Source organism: Drosophila hydei, unplaced genomic scaffold, assembly GCF_003285905.1.
Source record: "Drosophila hydei strain 15085-1641.00,03,60 unplaced genomic scaffold, DhydRS2 tig00000063-arrow-pilon, whole genome shotgun sequence".
In the NCBI taxonomy this organism is placed as follows: Eukaryota; Metazoa; Arthropoda; class Insecta; order Diptera; family Drosophilidae; genus Drosophila; species Drosophila hydei.
The window spans coordinates 8066075-8089709 of record NW_022045657.1 but is presented as its reverse complement, the minus strand read 5'-3'; the positions used below and the strand labels follow the sequence as shown (position 1 = coordinate 8089709).

The 23635-nt window shown below is 40.0% G+C and overlaps 1 protein-coding gene across 2 annotated transcripts in view; it reads left to right on the top strand.

The window, feature by feature from the left end:
- Positions 1–5517: 5517 nt before the first annotated feature.
- LOC111595226 (homeotic protein Sex combs reduced) overlaps positions 5518–23635 on the top strand; it is a 28224-nt gene continuing 10106 nt past the window's right edge. Inside the window, exons 1-2 of one of the 2 annotated variants that reach the window (XM_023308865.2) lie at positions 5518–6014; positions 13483–14468. In XM_023308865.2, the coding sequence (XP_023164633.2) occupies positions 13514–14468 (955 nt within the window). In that variant the 5' untranslated portion in view covers positions 5518–6014; positions 13483–13513. Of the gene's footprint in view, positions 6015–6252; positions 6316–13482; positions 14469–23635 lie in introns of those variants that run through there. The other variant, XM_023308856.2, reaches the window with a different exon arrangement.

Below are 23635 nucleotides of genomic sequence, written 5' to 3'. Positions count from 1 at the left end.
CCTGTTGGTCTCTGTGTACGGCTGTATGTTATTTGGCTGCAGGAAGGACACGACCTTGGCGCATTGGTTCAAGAGCGAAGCGAGTCGGTTCGACAGAGCAGACAGCCAGTCAACCATTTATAGAATTTGGCTGTGTATCTTTTGTTGCAATCTGATTGATTGCTGTCATGTGGCTGGGAAACTGCTCAAGGAACCCCTCGGCATGCTCGAGGGTTACGGCTCCTGGCAGCAGCTGCCAAATGGCTTCCTCAGACTGCGCTCCGCGACGCCATTTTAAATTTGCCTATTTTAATTTCTGTAATTCTGTTGTTTTCCTGAAGATTTGAAAGACTTTAAAGTGTTGCTCCTCTTTGGTAGGTGGAGCCACTTTCCATTTTCCTCCTCCATTGGCAAATTAATCATTCGCATTAAGTTCGCAGCTTGTGGGCCAGGACATGCGCAACAGTCGTGTGTCCTTTGGCCAGCAGCCAAAGCGAGAGGCATATATGTATGTGTAGCTCACACACACGCACACACATACAGCAGAGCTTTTCGCTGCAAAAGCTTTGTTATCTGGCTGGCCACACGCTGTCTATATAAATATATATATATATATATATTTATGTATATCTATATTTCTTTGTACGATAGTGTGTACATAATGGCATTGGGATATGTGTGCAAACCAAATCAAAATGGCGTCACAGCCGGAACATTTTTGAATGCCTCTCTAATGATGAATTCAGTAGCTCGCGTGTCGCTTTGCCGCAGCTGTTGTCCCTGCAACAGCAACAACAACCAGGACATAGCCTAATGGGCTCCCGCTTTCAGTACGCTTCAGCTCCCAGCTCCCAGCTCCCAGTTCGCTGCTCTTTGGCCGCCATCTTGGCGGCTAAGTAGCTCATCGCCTGACAGCTGAGACGCGTTTATCATAATCAAATGTGGATGGACTCCAACATCGACTGCGACTTCAACTCCGATTTCGAGAGCAAACAAAAAGGTCGGAAATTAATTTAAATTGCCTTTTGATGTAAATGCATTCCTCAATGCAGTAGCAGTAGCAGTCGCACCAGAAGCTTCTCCTTAGAGTATGTGCTCCAGATTTGTCTTGCTGCAGTTATCGTTGGCTCTCTAAGTAGCTGCAACTTTTGCGCTGTGTGTGTTTGTCCTAAATGGCGCATATTTATCAACTGCCAGTAGCAGCTCCAACTGCTCCAGCCCTTCGCTCTGGCCCCCTTCTCTGGCTGCCTGTGCTGACCATTCACTAAGCTGGTTTTTAGCTGTGCAATGCGTGAAGAACTCAAATGGCAGGGTATTAACGAATTGTCGTGAGCTGGCTAAGCCCCGTTCCCGTGGCATTGGTATTGACCATTTTTCTTGGGTCGATGGCATGGCGTTTAATTGAAAACTGCTGCAGTTCCGCAACTGGAAGCATGTTGCACAGTTGCACAAGTTGCACAAGTTGCATGTGCCACTACTTCTATGCCCACATTTAATTTGAAAATTCCTCCAGTTTTTGTTGCCATGCAGCAGACGAAAACAAAACTACAAACACTGTTGATTGTTTCATATTAAAAGCATGTATGCAACAGCAGCAACAACAACAGCAGCAGCGGCAACAACATCAATATTAACAACATGCGAACGATGATGAAAAATCGCCTGCAACATGTTGGATGCTGCTGGGCAGCGCTGCCTCTCAGGCAGAGAGGGCTCCATCTCCAGCTCTGGCTGAGCATTTTTGCTGCCCGCTGGCAGCTCCGACATCAACTCCAATTACAGAAGTACACGAAGGCGTCTCTCTTATGATTCCTAGTTTTTTCTCTTCCCGTTTAGTTGATTTTTTCTTTTCATTTTCATTTATATTTTTACTTTTATAATATGGGTTCCCTCATGTCGTGCGGGCCAGCAAAGCAAACTAGAAGACCAAACGAAACGGTTGCATGTTGTTATGGAATTGGCAGCCATCTGGAAACCAAGTGAAGGCAACGACAACGTGGTCTAATCAATTGCTTACCACAAAAAACATGATAAATACCAAAACACAATTCAACTTTTTATTTATCAACAAGAAGTGTTTGTAATCGAAAAGAAATGTGAATACAAATTTATATATATATTCAATTCTGTAAGTTTACTTAAATATATTTTATGAGAAACTCAACTGGATTAACTGCTAAAGTTTTTAAAATAAACAAAGTTTTAGTTCTATCAAAGATCTTTCAGCGGAAGATATTCTTTATGAAGTTTTGTTTGCATAGATTTTTATTTAATATCTTATAGATCTCGCAAAAACACTGAATTAAATTGACGTAGCTGTACAGGTGGACTTCTATCTCTATATAACATATTATAATTTATACAAGTCGGATAAATTGTAAAGTTATTTTCTTAATATATTAATATGGATATATGGAATTGCCGGGAAGTCAGCTTTATAGTCAAGCTAAAAACTCTATAATGGAAATTTCTTTCTGGATGCTGGATATATACATATATATCTATATATGGATAACACTCTTACTGTAGAACAAACTGAGCCTTGAACTTAAAATAATAAAAAATAAGAAAAGCTTATATATAGAACAAATTTCAATGAGTTTATTATATTTTATTCTATTTAGCTATTGCTCCTTAAAACACACTTATGACTTAATAATAATAAATTTAATAAATTTAAAAAAAAAATATTTCAAACTTTATGATTACTAAAATATAAATAGACATATTATCAATGGTCGCATAAAACCAGAATTTATTTACGAAATGTTTGGATACCCATTTTGGAAATATGGTAATTAATAATGAATAGAATATGGTCATAATTAGAGTTATGTCAGATAGATTCTTAGGCAAACTTTCATTTGGTAGTATTAAGTTTTTCACTTGACACAAGCAATTTATCTTATCGGATTCAAATGCAAATCTCGCACGATAAAAATATTTAAATATAGAAATATACTTATGTATATATATATATATACATATATATATATATATATATATACGTTTGTGTATTTCTTGTTTTGCTTACTTGGAATTTGGTAGCAAGTCCAAAATTGATTTTTAATTAAGGCATTTAACCAAACGCGCTGCCAGAGCCGGACCCAGCCCAAAAACTCGTGAAGCCATAAGCTGTAACCCGTAACCCGTAACCCCAGATTGTGTATGAATCATAAGAGCCCCAAGACGTCGCCAGACAATGTGGTCAATAAATTTAAATCCCGATTCAAAATCACATTCAAAACTCGAGTGCAAACGAGCTCATTTTAAAGAGATGCAAACAAACCAAAACTCGGAACAAAATAATAAAAAACCAAATATAAAGAGAGAAAAAAAACTCATTTGTCGCTGTTTTTCTGTATTTTTCTGAGACTTTTTTTTCGTTTAGAGGCCGCGCTGTAAAATTTCGAACGCAGCCAATAAAAATGGAAATGATGGCGCACAGAACGAAACGTTTATAAAATAATAATGCGAAATAATAATGTGACGGTGATTTAGCGGAACAGCGCCACGATTGAATACAAATAAAGTGCCTGCATGGAGTTGGAGTGGTGGGGGTGGCATAGGGATGCCAGTGCTCGGTGTAGCGGGACGCACTAATCTAGGATGATTTCAGCCTAATCTGGAGCAAAAAACATCATAGCTGCTGCTGCTGCTGCTGCTGAGCTCAAAGAGAGTTGCAGAAGTGCGAAAGAGAGCGCGGGGTACTCCGATGTTGCCGTTGACGTTGACGTTGAGTGGCAGGCAATCATCTGCCTCGTCCAGCGTCCAACTACCTGTTTCTGTGCTGTTACTGTATGCCATCTGTGGCTGCTGTGGAGCAACCGCCGCTGCCGCCGTCGCCGTCGTCGCTGCTCCGCCATAGGCCGTTGGTCCAGGCCATGCGGCACCCCCTGAAGCATAAATCAAAGCAAGAGGCGTGGCTTACCTAAGAGAAAGCGAGCGCGACTACTTTTCGAACATGCGCACACTGTGTGCAGCTCGCTCGCACTTACAGTGTGCACGCCAAATGAATTACAATTTTCGAATACCCATACACTCGCGCACTCACTAGCAGTCGGACTCCACTCTGGCATTCGCCGAAAGGCTCGGTCAAACGTGAATCGAACGTGGCGCACTCAAGTACGCCAGCTGCGCGCTCGGTACCCGGTTAAATTCAAACTTAATCAAACTTTCCACTTACTAATGAAAATAGTCGTGTATCGCGAAGTACTACATGTCCAACTGGGTTGCTGATTGACAGCCAGCTCCAGCGACGGCACAAGTGAACAAAACTTAAGGAATATTTGATTTGAATCACAGTTTATCTTACGGATAACTTAGTGGCTTTCAGGCCTGAGGATAAATGCAATAACATAAATCCCAATTGTGATTTTTTTAGCATTTCCTATGCAAGAGCAAGGTTTTCAATGGGCTGCAAAGCTTTAAAAATGCCAATGAAATTGGAGAATTGCGTAAACTAATCGAAAGAAGTGTTTAAATGTATTCAATACATTGAAATTGTTGAGTGTACCACAAAAAAATAGCAAATACAATATATACAATTATTGAAGTGCAAATATTTAAATTTAGTTCTAAAAAGATACAACATTTCCGATTGGATTTCAAAACATTCAACTTTTAGGTAAGCACCAACGCCAATATAATTCAGTTTCACAAGAACTACAATAAATTCAGTTAAATCGGCTGTATAGAAGAGGAATTTAGGACTTTAAGAATGAGAAATGGAATAATAATTAATTGTTAAGTCTGAGAAAATAAGTAATAAACATTGAAAATATAAGGGGCGCCATTACATATTTATTTTATACCCATAATAATTAAATAACAAATTATCCTTAAACACCTTTAAAATAGTTTCATAAAACAAACTTTAACTTTCACGGTTGTTATCAAACTTTTTCGACAACTCGCACACACACATGGACACTCACTCAATTCCATAATTCGAAGTTCGAATATTTATAAATTGAAGCGATCCCATCTCTTTGTGTACATGAGGCACACGTACACTGTCCGTGTGATCAATAAGAACAGTCGAGAGCAGAAATTCGAAATAGAATGTGTTCGTATTCCAAGAGCGAATGTGAATTCGAACTGGCTCTCTTTCGAACTCACAGCTATACACAGATGCACACATACACGCATTCACTCTTGCTTGCGGCTTCATATAGCTGCGTCCGCAAAGGTAACAACAGCACAGCAACGACAATGGGTGCGAATGCGATAGCAGCAACCGCATTTAATGCTGTCTGGCTGCTCTAGCACGCATGAACCGTTCGAATTTAGTTTTTTTTTTCATTTATTCCGCGAGTGTTTAATGAATGCACTCGAATGACTGTGTGTTCGCCACTGCCATGGCAAAGCTATAACTATGTATGACTGTGTGCGTGTATATATATGCGTGCGTGTGTGAGTTTCTACTTGCTCGTACTCGCAGCTACAATTGGCAGCGCTGGCGCTGCGCGTTGCATGAGTTTTTTATTGATGCTCAGATATTTGAATTATGCCCGAGCAGTCAAAGTGAGACATTGGCGCTTCGAGCACGTATTCGCGGATATATTCATCGAAACAGAAACAGAAACAAAAAACGATACCCAAAAACTTTTGACCGTGGCTAAACAATCCGTCAATACGTCCGCGAATCGTGCGCCTCTCTACGGCTCACAGATAAATACAGCAATAACAAAGGCGGGCATCCGTTGGATACAACAACTGCCGCAGCTACAGATACAGATACAGATACATTGAACAACGCGCTGACTTTGAGTGATAATAACGAAAGATGGATGGGCCCCTAAGTGTTTGCAGTGCCAGTGTTTTCATCGATGACGTTTAAAATACATTCGCGCTGATGGATATCATAAATTCGGTGTGAAGCAGTCGCTTTCTACAAAATGCGAATCGGCGCATCTACGCCACAGCCCAACTAGAACTGTGACAAATCAAGTGCCTGTCCGCTGCGGCTAATTACGGTTTAAAAATCCGCCTAACGTCAAAAGTCAAGTGAACAGAAACCCTCTGAAGTGCAGGTAAAACAAAGTCGTGTCAAACGTCGGGATGCAAACGGATTAAACTCAGAATATGCGGGCCAAATCGGCTGACGATAATTAGCTAAAGTCTGAGAGTGATTCAACACGGAACTGTTTCCGCACTCAACTTCAGTTAACAACAATAAACTAAACAACTTTTCTAAATTTGTGAAATGCACCGAATAGCTATTTAAATTGTTTACACTTGTTCTACACCAAATGCTAAAGGCCGTCGGCTAAACTTTGTTCAAGTGAATGCAATTCGTAAAAATTTAATTTGTTTTTATATTTTAAGGAACAGGTAAAATACTCAAATAACTATTTAATAAAAGTATTTTTTTACAAATGGTTCAATAATGCTTTTGACTATATGAATTGCAAAATAATGACCAGCATTATTATTACATAAATGAGAATTAGTTGCTAGGAATATATATATTTTTAATTATTTTTTAATTTATCAAAAACAATAATTCTTTAGATAAAAAACGTGAAAAACAAATTTAAATTGAATGGCTATATACTTAAATTAAAAATAAATGTATATCATAGAAAGGTGTCAAATACGAGTGTTTTAGCCTAGTGCATTTTTAAATAGATTCTTGAAAAGATTTGATATAAAAAACACAAAATTTAAATCTCTTTATTCTTAATTCACGTACGAAATAGAAATATCCCAAATCTATATATTTTAATGTCTCGGTTACGTAATTCGTCATTTAAGATTTTTGAGAGAGAAATATGTACTGCAACTATGAATAAATTTAAAAGCTAAAAAATGAGTAACGAAATACTTTAACAAAAGTAAAAACATAATTAAGACACTTTCTAAAATGTTTTAATAGATTCTTTAGGTTTTCTCTAAACTCTGGTTTCAAATCCATATTTCCCAATCAAACCATGTATTTTAATTCTTTTTATTATTTGCTGAGATGAGTTAAACATAAATAAAATATTTCAATAAAAAGACAATTCTATTTACAAATCAATATATATCCAATATATCCAACTATGAATATTTTATATAAATAAATATTCGACAGAAACTATTTCGATACTTAAATATCGCACTCCCTAGCCCTAACTCGAAGTTCTTGTTCCTATATGAAGTCACTTCAAATTACTGAATTCTCGACTGGAATTGATATATTAAATGGGAATACAGTAGCACAACCTTCAATTAAATTAGGCGCGGGATAATATTGTTGTAATCAAAAATAAAACTCTATAGTGCTATATCAAATTGGGTTTGTTGAATTCTATATTTGTTGTTGGTTTTGTTGCTGCTGTTTGTTGTTTGGGTTGCGTGCGCGATATCAACGCAAAGAATTTTCACTTCATTAAAACGAATGCAGCCGTTTTTGAAATAATTAAGAGCCACAAAGGCGAAATGTCACAGCGAATGAAAAATGCCTAACAAGCAGCCACAATCTACCTACTAAAATATACATACATATATACATCGGACATATTTGTACATTACATTATATAGTAAATAGATGTATGTATTAGAAATGTAAATAGTTTTTGGGAAAGCACAGTTGTTGTACATAGGAATTGCGTGCACTGCCATCACATGGCCGGGAAGTCATGCTGACCAGACCGAGACTCGAGACTCGAATTTTATTAAAATGCGAGTCCGAGCTGCGCCCAGCAACTGCTTCTTCTTCTCGGCATACGCATTGATATGGAACGAAAGTGTATACCCATAGCTGAGGGTCCACTGGGCGCCCATGGTGCGCCTAGACCAATTTCGCTGCATGTGCACTTCTTCAGATCCCTATATAGATGCCACACCCGAGCACACTCAAGCACATGGTTAAATCGTATTGCCGCCACTTGATGTAGGTCACTTTCATTTGCATTTGCATTTGCGTCCAGTCCGTCTCTACCAGCGTGTGGTCCAGTCAGATCAAAGTGCGCTCAATGGGCTATTGCATAATGTGGACACAACACCAACGCCAACAGTTGCTGCCCGTTGAGCTAATTGGCTGCCTAGTTGTGTCCGAGTCGAGTCGTAGTCTGGATTTGTGTGCAGTTCTTGTTTGGGTTGTCAGCGCTTGAATTTATGCCATCAACATTCGCGTTTCGACTGCGCCTGGAGCTCACATTCATCATGGTACGTGCGCTGACCCAGCAGCGGGCCAAAATGTCATGATGATATTTCAGCCTAACTTATTTATATTTATAAATCAAAATACCAAAAGAAATAAACGTATGAAACACGCAAACTTTGCCGCGACAACAGCCATAACACAATGAACAGTTATTTTTGTTGTTGTTGTTGTTGCCGTTGTTGTTGGGGAGTCGTTGATCTATTGGAGCGACGGGCAGCCATTTGCTCAACTTTGTATTTGGATGTGTAGGTACAATAAGTGCCGGGACACATTTATTTTCGACAACTCGAAAGGAGACGCCAACTTTTCATTCTGTTTGCCAGCGCTGATTCCTATGCCGTGCACGGTGATAACAAATTTTTGATTTATATTTTTATTTCTTCGCTTTTGCGTAAAACGAATATGAAATGTGGCAGCTATATATGCAATTGTTCCAATATGAGACAACACTTAAAATGGAAACCTTAGCTTTGCATTCGATTTGTGATTTGTTTAGAATTCGTAGGGTTTGCCATTGACCGAGCTTTCAATAAGTCAATGAATGTATATGATATTTGTTTAATTTTCAAATATTGTTTGCAACTATCCCAATTGGATTATTATAAGACAGCTTGTTAAACCTAGATTTCAATACTAGCTCTGCTTTTCATAAGCTTTGGAATTGCATCATTAGCTGCTTGAATATTAGAAGTTGTTTACTCTTTCATAAATGTGAGATCAGAATATATGATCTGTCACATATATATGCTTTAGCCTAATCCTAGTAATGGTCTTTATCATAAAGAAAAGCTAGGCAATGAAGCTTCAAACAAGCTTAAATATTTTTACTTATACTACTTACTACCTACTTTGGTATTCTCTTGAAACCTTTTTCGCTTCTTAACTTTTCTCTCCTTATTGCTCGAATAATAACATCATAAATAAGTGCTAAACAGTAGCCAGCCAAATTATTTTGTACAAATAGCATTGTCCTTGGCTCTCATTTAGAGGACACTGTAATTTTTTTAATAGAAACAACTATGACATAACCGATCGTAAACGATGTGTAAAACACAGATTGTAGGGACACAAAAGGCGAAGACCGCAAAATCTGAGAGAGGCGACAACTGTTTTTGAGTACGTGTCAAAAGGTCAACAATGGCCGCTTGCAGTGAGGATCGAAGACTCGAGGAACAAATCAAAAACTCATAAAAATTATGAGTGCCACAACCGCAAGCAAAACACAGACGAGGGTTCAGACGAGAAACTGTAGCAACAGCAGCGCAGCACAGCGAGCGAGATAGAGAGAGACAGTGAGTAGAGATGAGTGAGAGAGAGAAAAACAAATAATAATATTTATGACTACTTTTATGAGGTGCTTACAAATTTTTATGAGTTTTTAATGGGCCCACTTGCATGTGTGTGCGTTTGTCGTTCCTTTTTGGCCCATTGTTGCTCTAGAGAATGAAAAAAATGAGAGCGAGACAGCCGGAGAGGGAGACAGAGCCAATGAGTGTGACTGCGCGTGCGCAAATACCTTTTGGAATTGTGCGAGTGCGACCTCGTCTGGTCTGGTCTCGTCTCGTGGGTCCCTTTCATGTTTACATACACACGAGCTACGCCCATGTTGACAACAAATATTAAAAATTATGATTTATGACCAGAGAACCCAGTACCTCGACTACAAACAAATAAACAAGGCGCGCTCAAAATCTGTAATGGTGACGACGACGACCACGACGAGGACGGAGACATTTGTAAAAGAAATATGTGTAACTGCTTAGGGTTTTGTTTTCATTTCATAATTAAGAGATGGCTGGCATATGGCTGCGGCAGTTTAAGATGATGAACTGCCCAGTGCTTAGAAATGGATGACAGAACAATATTTTGTAAAGAGTTGCGACTAAGAAAGATTTAGGGAGAACGAAAACAGGTTTGACAGCTTAAGCTTAAGGTTCTTATATAAGGCTTCCGATCATATATAACAAATTAGCTCTAGATAATATATACAATAATAAAGACCTCAGCAATCATTCTTAAAATATTCCCACATTCACTCATAAGAATATTGCCTATGATTGTTTGACGTAATTGTTGCATCAGATGATAGAATATCAATTTCTTGTTAATATCTTAAAATCTTAACTCTTTTTATTGACTTCATCTTAAACTTTAAATTCAAAATGTAAGAGTCAACTGAATGCAGCATCTTTTCACGTCCCTTTACTCGCTATCGATTATGCAAAAGTTAATCATCTTAATTATAGTAAGCAACCCTAGTTATGTGATCATTTCCCTAAGACCTCTGCCATTGTCAAGTCAAAAGTCAAGAAACCCTTTTCAGCTGTCGCATCGACCAGAAATTGATTTATGGTGACATAGAATTCGTCCTGGAAGAGTGAGGGGAAAGCCCCTCCAAGAGCTGCGCAGCGCATGTGCAACTCAATTGCTGTTTATTTACTCGTACCTTCAGCCGCTGCTTCGTGTTCTTCTCTCTTTATATATACAGCAGCATTTACCTGTGCCGCGGTCGGTTCAACGTTTTTGGTAAAAGGAAATTCGTTCTGCGGTTTAAGAGTTCCATATGAGAATTTCACTCCCGTTTCGTGGGCATATCACAAATGTCTACACAAAGGCAGACACTGCGAGGCAAAGAAAATGCCTAAAGGCCGCGCAAACGCCGAGACAAAGGAAACTCGCTCAGTTTTGTTCGCTCCCTCGTCTCAAAAATGTCGCTGCCATAATTTATGGCCTACGTACGAGGCGACAATCAGCCAAGCGACCAGCGCCAATCTAAGACAATAATTGTATCCACTCTCTATACAAATATATATACATAACTTTATATAATATATTTATATGTAAATGTGTATATATCTACGTATATATAGTCAGCCCGCAAATTCGGTTTGCGTTTTCATTATTCATGGATTTAATTAACACCAATTGAATCGCTTGTCGACTCGACTCGACTCGTTGGTAAATAGTTTCCAAACTCGTATAATTTATAGCTTTTATTATTTCCGAATTTTTAATTTGCCGTTAAGTGATCGAAGAAAATAAACAATAGGCCGATAGTGCGATCAACACCCATTTAATTAATTGTAGCCAAAAGATGGAAGCTCTCTTATCTAACTGTAGATAAAAAATAATAACTTGGCTTCACTTTTGAGATAATTGAGATTATAATTGAAATTATATTTAATAAATTTATTTGAGTTTTATCTAAAGCAAAATTTGATATTTTATTTAGCTGTAGGCTAAGGATGGACACTCTATTAAAAATATATGAAGATCGCTTTAACTTGAGATCAAATATCATATATAACTAAGAGTTAACAAATGTACAAATAAGACTAAATAATAAACTTTATCTCTTCTATATGGTTACATTAATTTGCTCAGCAAATAATTTATTAATTTATATATTCAAGCACTTTTTCTGTTTGTCCTAATCTCAATATCTTTTAGCAACATTTAATCTCGCTAAACCGAGTTCTTGGCCCCATCAAGCAGTTTTGATTTGATAATTTTGGGGTCAAATAATTTGCCAATGTCTACAAGTCGTCGGGTCATTGCAGTTGCTTATCTAAGCGTATAATTTGGATAATCAAACTGTTTGTATGTCGTTGCCTCTGGGCTAATTCAAAATCGAAAACTTAAGCCAAATGCCGTTACAATTGCTTTAAACTCCATAATCGCCAAATACCCAGGGCCGAATGCCGGGTTACAAAGTTTTTTTTACTGAAACGCTGCTCATCAAATAAATCTCTGTCGAGCAGTGGCTCCCCGACTGTGGACGTGTTTTTTTTTTGGTTGAGAAACCCGGCTGGCCAGGGTCAGGAAGAGGGACAGGTTTAGGCAGAGGTATAGGGCCAGGGCCAGAGCCAGAGCTCAACTTGAGGCCCGTACGCCGATTTAATTTAAAGCTTCAACTCCTTTCATTTGGACAACATGCTAAAGGGTTAAATTGCCCACTGAATCAAAATTATTGGTTTCATACGAAGAAGAAGAAGCACAAGTACAGAGTATCGACAAGAAGAAGAAGAAACTGCATCGAAAAAGAAAGAGAGAGAGAGAGAGAAAGCAGAAATACTCGCTCGGCTCGTTGCAGAGGTCGTTGCATTGTTTTTGGGCAATGGTCGTCTCTTCTTTTACGGCCATGTTCGTTGGCTTCCTGGTTGCTTGGCCAAGTCTTTGGCATTGCGTTTACACTTTTCGGCTTTGGGGCTACTTTTGCGGGCCGCCGTTGTTGCTTCGATTTGGGCCCAAACAAACGTTGCAATCGTGCCAGCTTTTGTTGCTATCTCCGCAATACAAGTTTTCCACCATTCAAACAAACGCGCTGCCGCTGTATCAGCGATGGTGTCCAACTCCGAGCGGGTCTCCAGCCCGGCCACAAGTGCAGCAAGTGTCCATGCAGCGAGAGTGGGCGGTGCTGACATTCCAGCCAGTGCCTCGCCGTGCTGTGCCACACCAAAATTGCATGCACGTAATGCCAATGCTTAGGCATATCCGCGCCTGCCCATCAGCTCCAGTGAAAACCAAACAGCTGCGTCCCGCTCTTCCTCTCGCGTCGCCTTCCCACCGAAGCAGGCAAACGGGCCGTGCTTTTGGCCAGGGGAAATTGGGTTCTTAGCCGTTTCAAATATAATTGTAATAATGATGCCCAGTAGAAAAAACGTAGCTCCATCGAAATTACAAGCCCAAAAACCATATTGAGTCGACAGAGAACACAGCAATTGCATAAATTGTTAAGCGTTGCTTGTTAAGTAAGATGTATGTATATTTATAATAATAAAATGAATATATATATATATTTATATACGATAATAATCGGGCAAAGGGAAAACTTATCTTGAGTTTATTCTTTCTTCCCGAACATACTGAAAATGGACTCTACTTTCACTGCGTCAACTCTCATTTGCAGAGTTTGAAGGTGGCAACAGGGCAACTGTAAACTCAGGGTATGCAACGAAGTCTGCTGATGTAATAGCTGTCAAGTTCCGGCCACAGCTATACAGACAGCTTACGCCTTAGCCGCTTGCAGCTTGTCCTTGAACCACTGTGCTTGCCAGTGCCAGATTTATTAAATGTACACAGTTTGCTGCTTAATGCAAGCCAAGATTGTTTCTTAAGATAATGCATAATTTTAAGCGTGTTTTCGTCTGCAAATAATGCTAATGTTGAGCTAGGCTGGGTGAGCACAGAAGCTCTGAGAGCTGCATAACTGATCGAGCATTGGGATCTGCAGTGGGCGGGCATTTGGTAGACTACACCTTAAGCCATTTTTTTGCAATCTGTAGCGAGCATCTGGCCGCCTCTTGCTGCGACGTGAAACTGTTGCATTAACCGCCTGCATTTCATTTCAGATACGAATCGCAGCGTTGTCCCGGCCACAAAATGGATCCCGACTGCTTTGCCATGTCCTCGTACCAGTTTGTCAACTCGCTGGCCTCCTGCTATCCGCAGCAGATGAATCCGCAGCAGAGCCATCCGGGCGCCAACGGCAGCGCCGGTAACAGCGGCGCGGGCGGAGCGAACGGACAGGGCAACTCTGGCGCCGCGACGCCGGGCAGCAATGATTACTTTCCAGCGGCGGCCGCGTATACGCCCAACTTATATCCTAATACACCGCAGGCCCACTATGCGAACCAGGCGGCCTATGGGCTGGGCGGCGGAGGCGGTGCGCCGGGCGGCGGACAGTCCAATCCCGATATGGTGGACTACACACAGCTGCAGCCGCAACGTTTGCTACTGCAGCAGCAACAACAACAACAGCAGCAGCAGCAGCACGCACATGCGACGGCTGCCGTTGTGGCACAGCAGCAGCAGCAGCAACAGCAACAGTTGCCCCAGCAGCAACAACTCCCGCAACAACAGCAGCAGCAGGCGAGCATCAGCTGTAAGTACGCCAACGATCCGTCGACGCCTGTTGGCAACAACAACAACAACAACAGCAGCGCCAACAGCAACAACAACAACCAATCGCTTGCCAGCCCGCAGGATCTCTCCACGCGCGACATTTCGCCCAAGTTGTCGCCCAGCTCCGTAGTGGAGAGCGTAGCCCGTTCCCTCAACAAAGGCGTCCTGGGCGGCAGCCTGGCCGCCGCTGCCGCCGCCGTCAGTCTCAACAACAACCACAGCGGCGGCAGCGGTGGCGGTGGTGGTGGCGGAGGCGGCGGTGGCCCCGGACCTGTCAACGTAAACGTAAACGTGCCCATGCACAGTCCGGGCGGCGACTCCGACTCGGAGAGCGACAGCGGCAACGAGGCGGGCAGCAGTCAGAACAGCGGCAACGGCAAGAAGAATCCGCCACAGATCTATCCATGGATGAAGCGAGTACATCTCGGACAGAGTAAGTGAAAAATATGTTATATTTCACATTTGATACTCTTCATACTCTTAACAGATAATCACATTAAGAGCGCAATATCCAAATATATATCCAATGATATATATCATATTATTCAATTATATTTTAAGCCCACTAGCTTTTATCATATTTTGAGATACAACTTATATCCATCTCTCTATCTAACCATTTATAGGCAGCTTATAACCTTATGTCATATACTGTCATGTGTCATATATATATATATTTTTATATATATATGACATATACTGTCATATCTCATAAATCCATTATATAACTTTTATTAGACTGAAAACTTTTTCCCTCAATTAAAGTTATAGAAATTCTGTTAGGCCGTATGTTAGCATTATTATATGTATATAAAGATCTTTATCTAAGCTCCGATCTCTTAACGAGTGCAACAATATTTTATTAAAACCATTTAATAATTTTGCCAATAATTAAGCTGAGCCAGATTGCAAATATATAATTTCTGCTAGCAAATTGCCCTTATTTATATTTATATATAATCGAATATAAGTGCGAGCACTTGCCTTGACTTTAACTATTATTAAAATATTATAATTAAGCATCTGATCACTGAATGTTAAATGTTGACAGATCGTAGAGCAAACTTGGCCCATTACACAGTTACCTAACTCAATTGTTAGTTCAAATGAGCAATTACGCGTACCTAGGCGAGAGTTCCTCAAAGAGACAGATAGAAAGATAGGCAAAGAGACAGAGAGAGGGAGAGAGAGAGGAAAAGTAAGAGTACTGAGCGTATTCAGAGTATCTCCAGCACCAAATTGTCTGGCAAGCCGAGCGCGCGGGGCAGCTTGTCAAAATACATAAACAATAACAAAAGATTTCCCTCACACACTAACACTTTCCCATTTTTCTTGCGGCGCTGCGTGAAAAGTCGACCGCGAAAATCGCAGCGCGTGAAATTGTAAACAAACGTGTGCCGCCCCCTGCTCTCCCATCCGCGGTCAGAGGCACCCGCGGCTAATGCCGACAGACTCCCACAATAACTCATAATACCGAATACCTAATTCTAATACAGATACAGATGCAGATAGAAATACAGACACAGATAGAGATACAGCTGGTCGGACTACTGCTGCTATGAATCTCGCACCTCTCGCTCCGCTTATATTTAAATTCTCCAAATTTCATGAAAAATTGTTACGTCTAGTGCGGCCTGCTGCTAGATACGATAGATACACTGCAATAGGAAAATTGTGAGACGGAAAATTGTTGAGCGATTTTTCATCATGTCAATGGCGCGCACACAGATTTTTCTTTAGCACCCCAAGCCAAGCCCCCCTACCGCCGCCTGCTCCACTACTGTGGGTGCCAAGCATCATCAAAATTTATTGACTGCAGCCCAAAAGTCAGGCCAGTTATCAGGTGTATAGTCGAGCTCCATGGCTTTGCCTATTAATCAATTAGTAAATATCTTTAACCTCTGAACTTTGCATAAATCAAGTATCCCACCGCAGTCAGTTGGCCCTGAAAGACTTCTATCTTAGCTAGAACCGCCCCCTAGTAATTAGCTTTGCCTAAAATCAATTGGCAAGTTTCTATAATTCCTATAAACTTTTATTAATATCCATGAAAGAGCTGTCATCGATCAAACGCTTCACTGCGCTCTTTAGCCAGCTCGGTTCACAGCTGATTGCAGCCAGTTGGCAGGCCTGGCTAATTGCAGTTTTTCAGCAGCTAGAAAACGGAATTAGCCAAATATAGATTTAGTATATAGCTGGTTATAGAATATTGAGTGATAATTTCACATTCAAAACTTCGCTTTCAGCTTGTAACTAGTCCAATTATTAACTTATATAAGATACTTGTTATATTGTCCTTTTTTTGTCATATATATTCAGTCTTATATATCTATAATGACTCTATATACAATTTGGCATCAATAATTGCCAGTTGGCAGCTGAAAACTTGACAAGCCAAAATCACAACATGTCAGCCAATTAAAGAGTCGTTGAAAAGCGCAGTGGCCCATGCTTTGCATTTGCATTCATAAATGCAACAGACAAACAATAACAACAACAACAACAACAACAATTGAGTCTACATATTGATTAAGCAGAAAAAGCGTTTTGCGATTTTCCATTTGTAAGGAAACTCGTTTCATGCCAATATCAAGTCCAATCAATGGGGCATATTGTTATTATTATTTATGTATCTGTAACTCATGGCAGCCAACGCAGACAACAACAGCAACTGCAGCAGCAACAACAACAATGATAACTGGAGAACAAGTGCAAAAAATAATTATAGCGCAGCACAGCAAAGCGAATTGGCCAAGATGCGTATTACTCGTATCTGGTAATTGAAGAACATGAATGAAGCGAAATGCAAACACAGGCTGCCAATTTTAGCATCAAATACATTTGCATACGATGTTGTGAATATATACATGTACATATGTATGTATATACACACATATATATATATATATATTCGTGTAGCTAATTTATGTATCTGTTTTTATGCATCGATGAGGTTTAATTGCATTCTATCCATCTGCTGTGAAGCTCACTCGTCTATGCTTATGAGTAGGCACGAATAAGTATGAGTGGCTATGGGCATGTATGAGTGTTCGTGCGAGTATTCATGAATAGAGACACGTTGCCCGTTGCCCCTGGTAATTAGTCCAACCCTCTGCAGTAGACTTAAGCCTACAAATGGATTGCGTTTATATGAATGTGGAGAGCCAGTTATGTTTATTTATGTCTGAGTGAGGAAAAAACACAAGTGAAGTTATTAATTATATTAAGCAAATTGTTTATTTATGTAACACAGCAAATTATCTTAAACAGAAAAGTAATTGCAGGCGCTGAAAATGAATTTTCCAACTCCATTTTTCATTGTTTGAATTTATTTTTAGTTATACTTATATTATTTGATACAATATTTTAGAAGGGACTCGCTGCTAAACATTTATTTCATTCTATTTTGAAATTGAAAAACATAATTCTTCTATTTTAAAATTGGAAAATTTTGTATATAATAAGACAAGACCAGAGAGAAAAACTTGATGTATATATAACAAGGCTAGGCAAGGATATATTTATGGATGTATTAGGTTTAGCAAGCCTTAAGGCAACCAGAATTTTGTACATTTTGTTTAAAATTATTTTGAAACCATTTTAAGCTTGTTTTTATATATTTTATGTGAAGTCCCAAGTTAGCAGCAATTAAGATAAACATTTTTCACGATAACTATAGAAATAAGTGAGTGCAGTTCGCTCACTCGCAAACTGCCACATAATTGCTGTTCATGGGTGTTCTATATATTTATGTACATAATTATTTTATAACGAGCAAAGTCAATAACCTTTGCTCACATAAGCCCCTCGCCAAACCTGGTAGCCAATTAAAAATCAGTTTTTCTAATGTTTCTTATCGCGCGGCGCTCAGTTGTTTCTCTCTCGTGTACAACTTAATTTTCGATGGCAAATGTCTTCATTAAATGCCAATGCGCTGGGCTACACATATTGCGATTTGAGTGGTTACATTGAGCCACCCAATTCAGCCCACTTGAAGAAGAACAAGAAGGAGCGAGGCAGAGGCAGAGGTAAAAATAAAATCAGAACTGGTATTAGAGAAATGTTATTAAAATGGACCCAGGTGCCAAGCAGAACAAATACTATGGAGCAGGGGTGTGGGGCTGTCTGCTCTGCTACTGCATGTTGAGGTGCTGATTAAATCCAGCAGCAGCAGCAGCAACGAGCAACAACAGCAACGACAATTACAACAACAGCATGTTAACAATTATGCAAATTTGTGTGCATGTTGAAGGTGCAACAACAACAGCAACAAGAGCTACAACTACAACGTTGATGGCATATAATCACGTCAAGCTTTTTTTATATTCATATTAAAATAAAGTTAAACGCCATCTTCGAGACGCGCCTCAATTAGGCGCTGCACGCGGAGAGATCGTCAGGCGAGAACGAGGGAATTCTACGAAACACCTTTTTTGCAAGAAGAGAGATAGAGAGAGAGAGGGAGACAAAGAGAGAGAGGCAGGCTGAGGCTAAATTCCACTTTGAACATTTGCATTTTGCATCTAGTTAAAAATGGCTTGGCTTAAATGAGCTCATAATGGCGCCGCGTAATAGCTAAAGATACAGCCGCCGCAATAGATATAGGCACAGATACAGAGCAAACAAAGATACAGATACATATATATATATCGCTTGGAATCTTGTGAAGTTGTTGTCTAATTGACAAAACCAAAGCTGGCGACGTTCCAAGCAATTTCGTAGCAGATCATCAAAGGTCTTTGCGCCTCATCGTTCGCCCACAAATTGAAAGCTAAACGCATCTATGAGATACAAATACTCGTACCTGCCCGCACACAAAAATGTCAAATGCTTATTAGTTGCAACAGGCTGCACCCCAGTCGCCCCACCTCCCCGCTCGATTGCTGCCACAAATTGTCAATTTAATAAATTTGTGAAGCGCGTCCCAAATGCAGGCGGTCGACGGGACAATCGCGGCTACCCGACTGTACCCTAATTAGTGGGGCTTTATTCATAAGAATTTCAATAGCCAAAAAAATCTAAATAATAATTAAAGCAAACATCTGGGCTAACCCAGCCCGAGGGTACTGCAACACACGCCGCAGCGCAGCAAATAAATTAATAGAAAATCAAAAAATTTCCAAGTTGTTAAAAACTAAAAACATTTTTACAATTTTAAAATAACAATTTCAAAAGCTGATGCCTCTTAATGAAATTCTTGAAACATGGTTAGCAAATATATTATTGTAAAATCTTTTCACTTTTACTTATTGTGCACGAACTCATTGAACATGGAATTTCAGTTTATAATGACTAAGCTAAATCGATTTGCCTTAAAAACTATCGATTGCTTTATTGCTATAGATCAATATATAAAGACTTAGATTATGTATATTATATATTATATTATATTTATTGATAAACAAATTGAATGTAAAATCCCTTTCAAATCTTTTATGATAGAGCTTAAATAGCATCTTCACTCACTACTTATAGACATCTAGATAGTCATCTACTTAGCCAAAGTAATATCTAATGTCTGTTATTACAAAAAGTAGATTATTTTTCTTAAAACATTTTCACTCTATTTGCAAAGTCTGCCCAAGCTCTTCGGAAGGGAGTGATGGCATCAATTGGAGTCTGTAGTGAATCCCTTCAGAGTAGCAATAGCAAAGCCAAGTTGTTCACCTTTGTAGTAGCTTAAATATACCTTTCTGTTGGATCTATTATTACACTCTAAACAGCTTACGGTATTTCAGTTATTATATTCGAAATGTTAAGCAAAATTGCAATGGCCAGTCGAAAAGCCATTTGAAGTTTTTCGTTTAACTTGTTTGTGCCGTTCAACCCGAAGGCCACATTGAGATGCAGGATGTTATACAAAATTAATAGTTCGCAAACGAGTTGAATGTCAGATATGTACAAGATATGGCAACGATGGCTGCAAGGCAACAGACAAAGCAACAGCACAGCAACAGCAACATCAATGTCTGTTCTGGGTCTGGCTTTGGTTCTGGGTGTCTGCTGCTGTTGGTACTCCTGCTGCTTCGTCCGCTTTGCCCGAGTGCTACTCGTCTATGTGGCGGCTCCTGCGTACGATCATTCCATGCAGCAACACCACAGCTCAGAGCCCACAGACCAGAGCCCAGAGCCCAGAGTGTACCCGCCATACCCCAGAGAGCGAACCTCCAGAGACTGCCAACAGTGCCAAGTGGCCAGCCGAAGAACCAGACCCAGTTGCATTCGCTGGTCAATTACATTTTCATTAACTTTGGACACGACTTTTCAAATAGCTACGTTTAATCATAATGATTGTTATTATATTGCTGGCCGATCCAACTGCTTTCTAAGCCACAGCAACAGCAGACCGCAGCACAGCAGGGCAGTGCTTAAGCGCAGCGCAAGGTGCTGAAACTGTTGTGGAATATAAATTAATTTTCCGGCCCAAGGTGTTGCATAGTTATTGAGGTACATAAGCTGTGCTATATATATACGCTAGAAACTTTCTTATTTGTTAGCGTCTATGACTACATAAAAAGTTTTCGTATGTCTAGCGTAGGGCAAGACATCGTCTCTTCGTTAAAATGTCATCTCAAGTATTTCTAACAAAGCGTGAAAATTTTGGCAGCAGACAATGCAAAGATATATACAAGATATATATGCTATATAGTAGATATATATATTTTGGGGTTTGAGTCACATCTGATTGTTCTTAATGAATTCTGGTCTCATTCATTCCTGCGGCTCGCGGAGCATGAAGTAAATTGCGTCGGATGTGAAACTCAGCACTTTGCTTGAATTAAAATTCATTTGCTGCGAATGCAGCGCATTAGGGGTATGCATGAAAAGAAAAATATCAAAAATATATTTAATATAATATATATTATATTTTATTGAATGCTAAATCACATTTCTATGTGCTCTCAAGAATCAGCAATCTTAACTTTTTTGTTTACTCTATTCTATTGTTTGTCAGCAGTAATACCCATATTGATTTGCTTGCACTTTGAATGCACGTCACTCATCATGTTGCCCAAATCAATAGCACACTTTAACAGTTCCACTCTTAACTCATTCTATAAACTTTCGGGAGCTTTTATACAGAAAAGATGAATGATTACTCGAGCCGAAATTGTTTATACGAAGCGGCACCAAAAAAAAACTCTGATGATGAGGTCTTCAAGTGGCTGCAGCCGCATTTTGGCCAAAGTTAATAAAAGCGCATAAAAAGCGAGAGGCCAACAATGAAACGGAAGAAAGTGAGGCATAAAGAAACAAAGACAACAACAGCAACAAGAACAACAATGGCGCCACTAATGACTGATGATGCGGCATCGCTGATAGATGCAAATGCAGCGCACTGCAGAGAAACAGATACACATTCAGAAACAGATACAGCTACTCAGATCTTAGCATTAGCTATAGTTATACAAATACGCAAAAATTGTATACACGATTACTTCATTAGTTCATTAGTCTATGAGAGCACCCCCCTTAGAGAATTCAGAGAGTTTTTTGTTTATCTCGCCATTGTTTGGAGAGCAAACAGCTCAAGCGGTGCAACTATGCCACAATGTGTATCTTACGGATACTGCGATTGCAGTCGAGCAAATTAAATTGCGAATAACGCAAAGTAATTGCGATTTGAATGGTGAAAAAGTGCGAGCCATAAATTCAACTGAATGTCACGCCGGCACCGCATGCGAATTTATCAAATTCAGGCGCAAATTGGCGCACATCTGCAAATTGCCATTACCCGGCTGCCCAGCTCCCGATTTCCCCGTGAGTGCCTCTACTACCTGCTTGATAACGCCGAGATACGCATAGAATATTAATCTACGGGCGCATTAACTAAAACGAAATGACGCAATGGAGATAAACGCCAAGTGCACAGTGGGCTGAAAGCTGGTTGGAAGCTGCAATAAAGTTGTATGGAGATTCGAAAATTGTATACAAAGTTGCAAAACAAATATATATATTTTAATATAGTATTATTTATTATAAGCCCCCTTAGCAATTATTTATATAACTTATTTGCATTATTTCTTTTAACTAAATATTTTTATCTGCCTATATAACGCACATTCCCCACTGTACCATACCAAAAAAAAGGTGCAAAAAAGTAAAGATTAAAAAGAAAAACCTAAAAAGAAGAGAAAAGACAGCAACAGGCGGCCACGAGGCTGTGGAACGGACTCGGGGCGTCGTCTTGACTTGGCCAATGCCAAGTGAGGCAAAAGCTAAGCGAAAAGCATCACAAATCGCATACAATTCCAGATGAAATTGTGAATTATTAATGCAGGCGGCAAACTATTTGACTGAGTAGACAAACCCACGACTCGTTCCCATTGCCCCTCGCAGCACGTGAGCTGCCTGCCTACCATTCCATTCCTAGCCCTCGCACACTTTGTCGAGCTGCTTGTCCACCATTGAAAATTGAGTTACACGCGTGGCCTCCAGTCGTCTAACTGTGTGTGTGTGCTGCCCCCGCTTAAGTGTGGCAACATGTATCTGGCAGATACTTTTGCCGGCATTTGTATCTGGCTGGTGGTACGTGCAGCAGTGGCTTACATTTTGCAGATTAAAACTCCACACACAAACATATGAGGAGAGTCGCTGCCACCTCAAGCCAATTCGATTTAAATGTCTGGCATTTCCACTTTGCTTTTCCTGGCCATAATTTTCCGCAGTCCCTGCTCGATTGTGCTTGCATATGAAATGAAAGGATTGTTGTTGTTGTTGTTGTTGCTCTTTATGGTGTGTTAAACGAGTTAGAGTTCAGGGGGTCAAAAGCTAAAAGCTGCAATGAAGACATGCTGCCACGAGGCCGAACCGCAAATAAAAACTATGCCGAAACAGAAACAACAAGCGAGGTGTGCTTAAGTGTGTGTAAGTATGAGTGTGTGTGTGCTTGGGTCTGGCCACAAATGACAGCGCCAATGCAATGGCAACAATTGCAATTTGTTCGCAGCCTGCCCTTGGGCCAGAACAGGGCAGCATTGGAGCTAACTGAAACTGGAACTGAAAAACTGGAACTCCTCGTGCTCGGCGTTGTCCGTACAGTGGGATGCATTTGGCTTACTTTACTTTCAATTTTGCCCTCTTTCGCATTCGCTGCACTTCGCGCTTCATTAAAAGGCGGGCGGATGCAGTCGCGGCAGCCAGCATCGAGCAAAATACCCTTTACCAGAGAACCACCTCGCGATACCGCGAGCCCCATGCGCCCTGCCTTTGGCTGACTACAGCAAATTTGCAGCTCGGCAACCAAAACGCTGCGTCGAAATTAAAAGATTTTTTAAGACACCTTTGTAGCAAGTTTAAAACTTGTTCCGCGCCCGACTTCACCATCTTCATCTTCATCAGCGTCGCAGCTCCTCAGTCTCTCGATTTCTTTCTGTTGTTGTTTTCTTTCTATACTCGTCGTTGTTGTTGGTGTTGCTGTTGCTGTTGTTGTTTTGCTGGCAGCCATGTTGAATACTTTTGTTTTTTAAAAACGTCGCTGAAAACGTTTTTAACTTAACTTCAAGTTAATTTTGTTGTTGTTGCTGATGCTGTTGGCACCCAAAACAATTCTCCACATGTACCTAGTTGTATCTATATTTGTATCTGTTTTTGCATTTG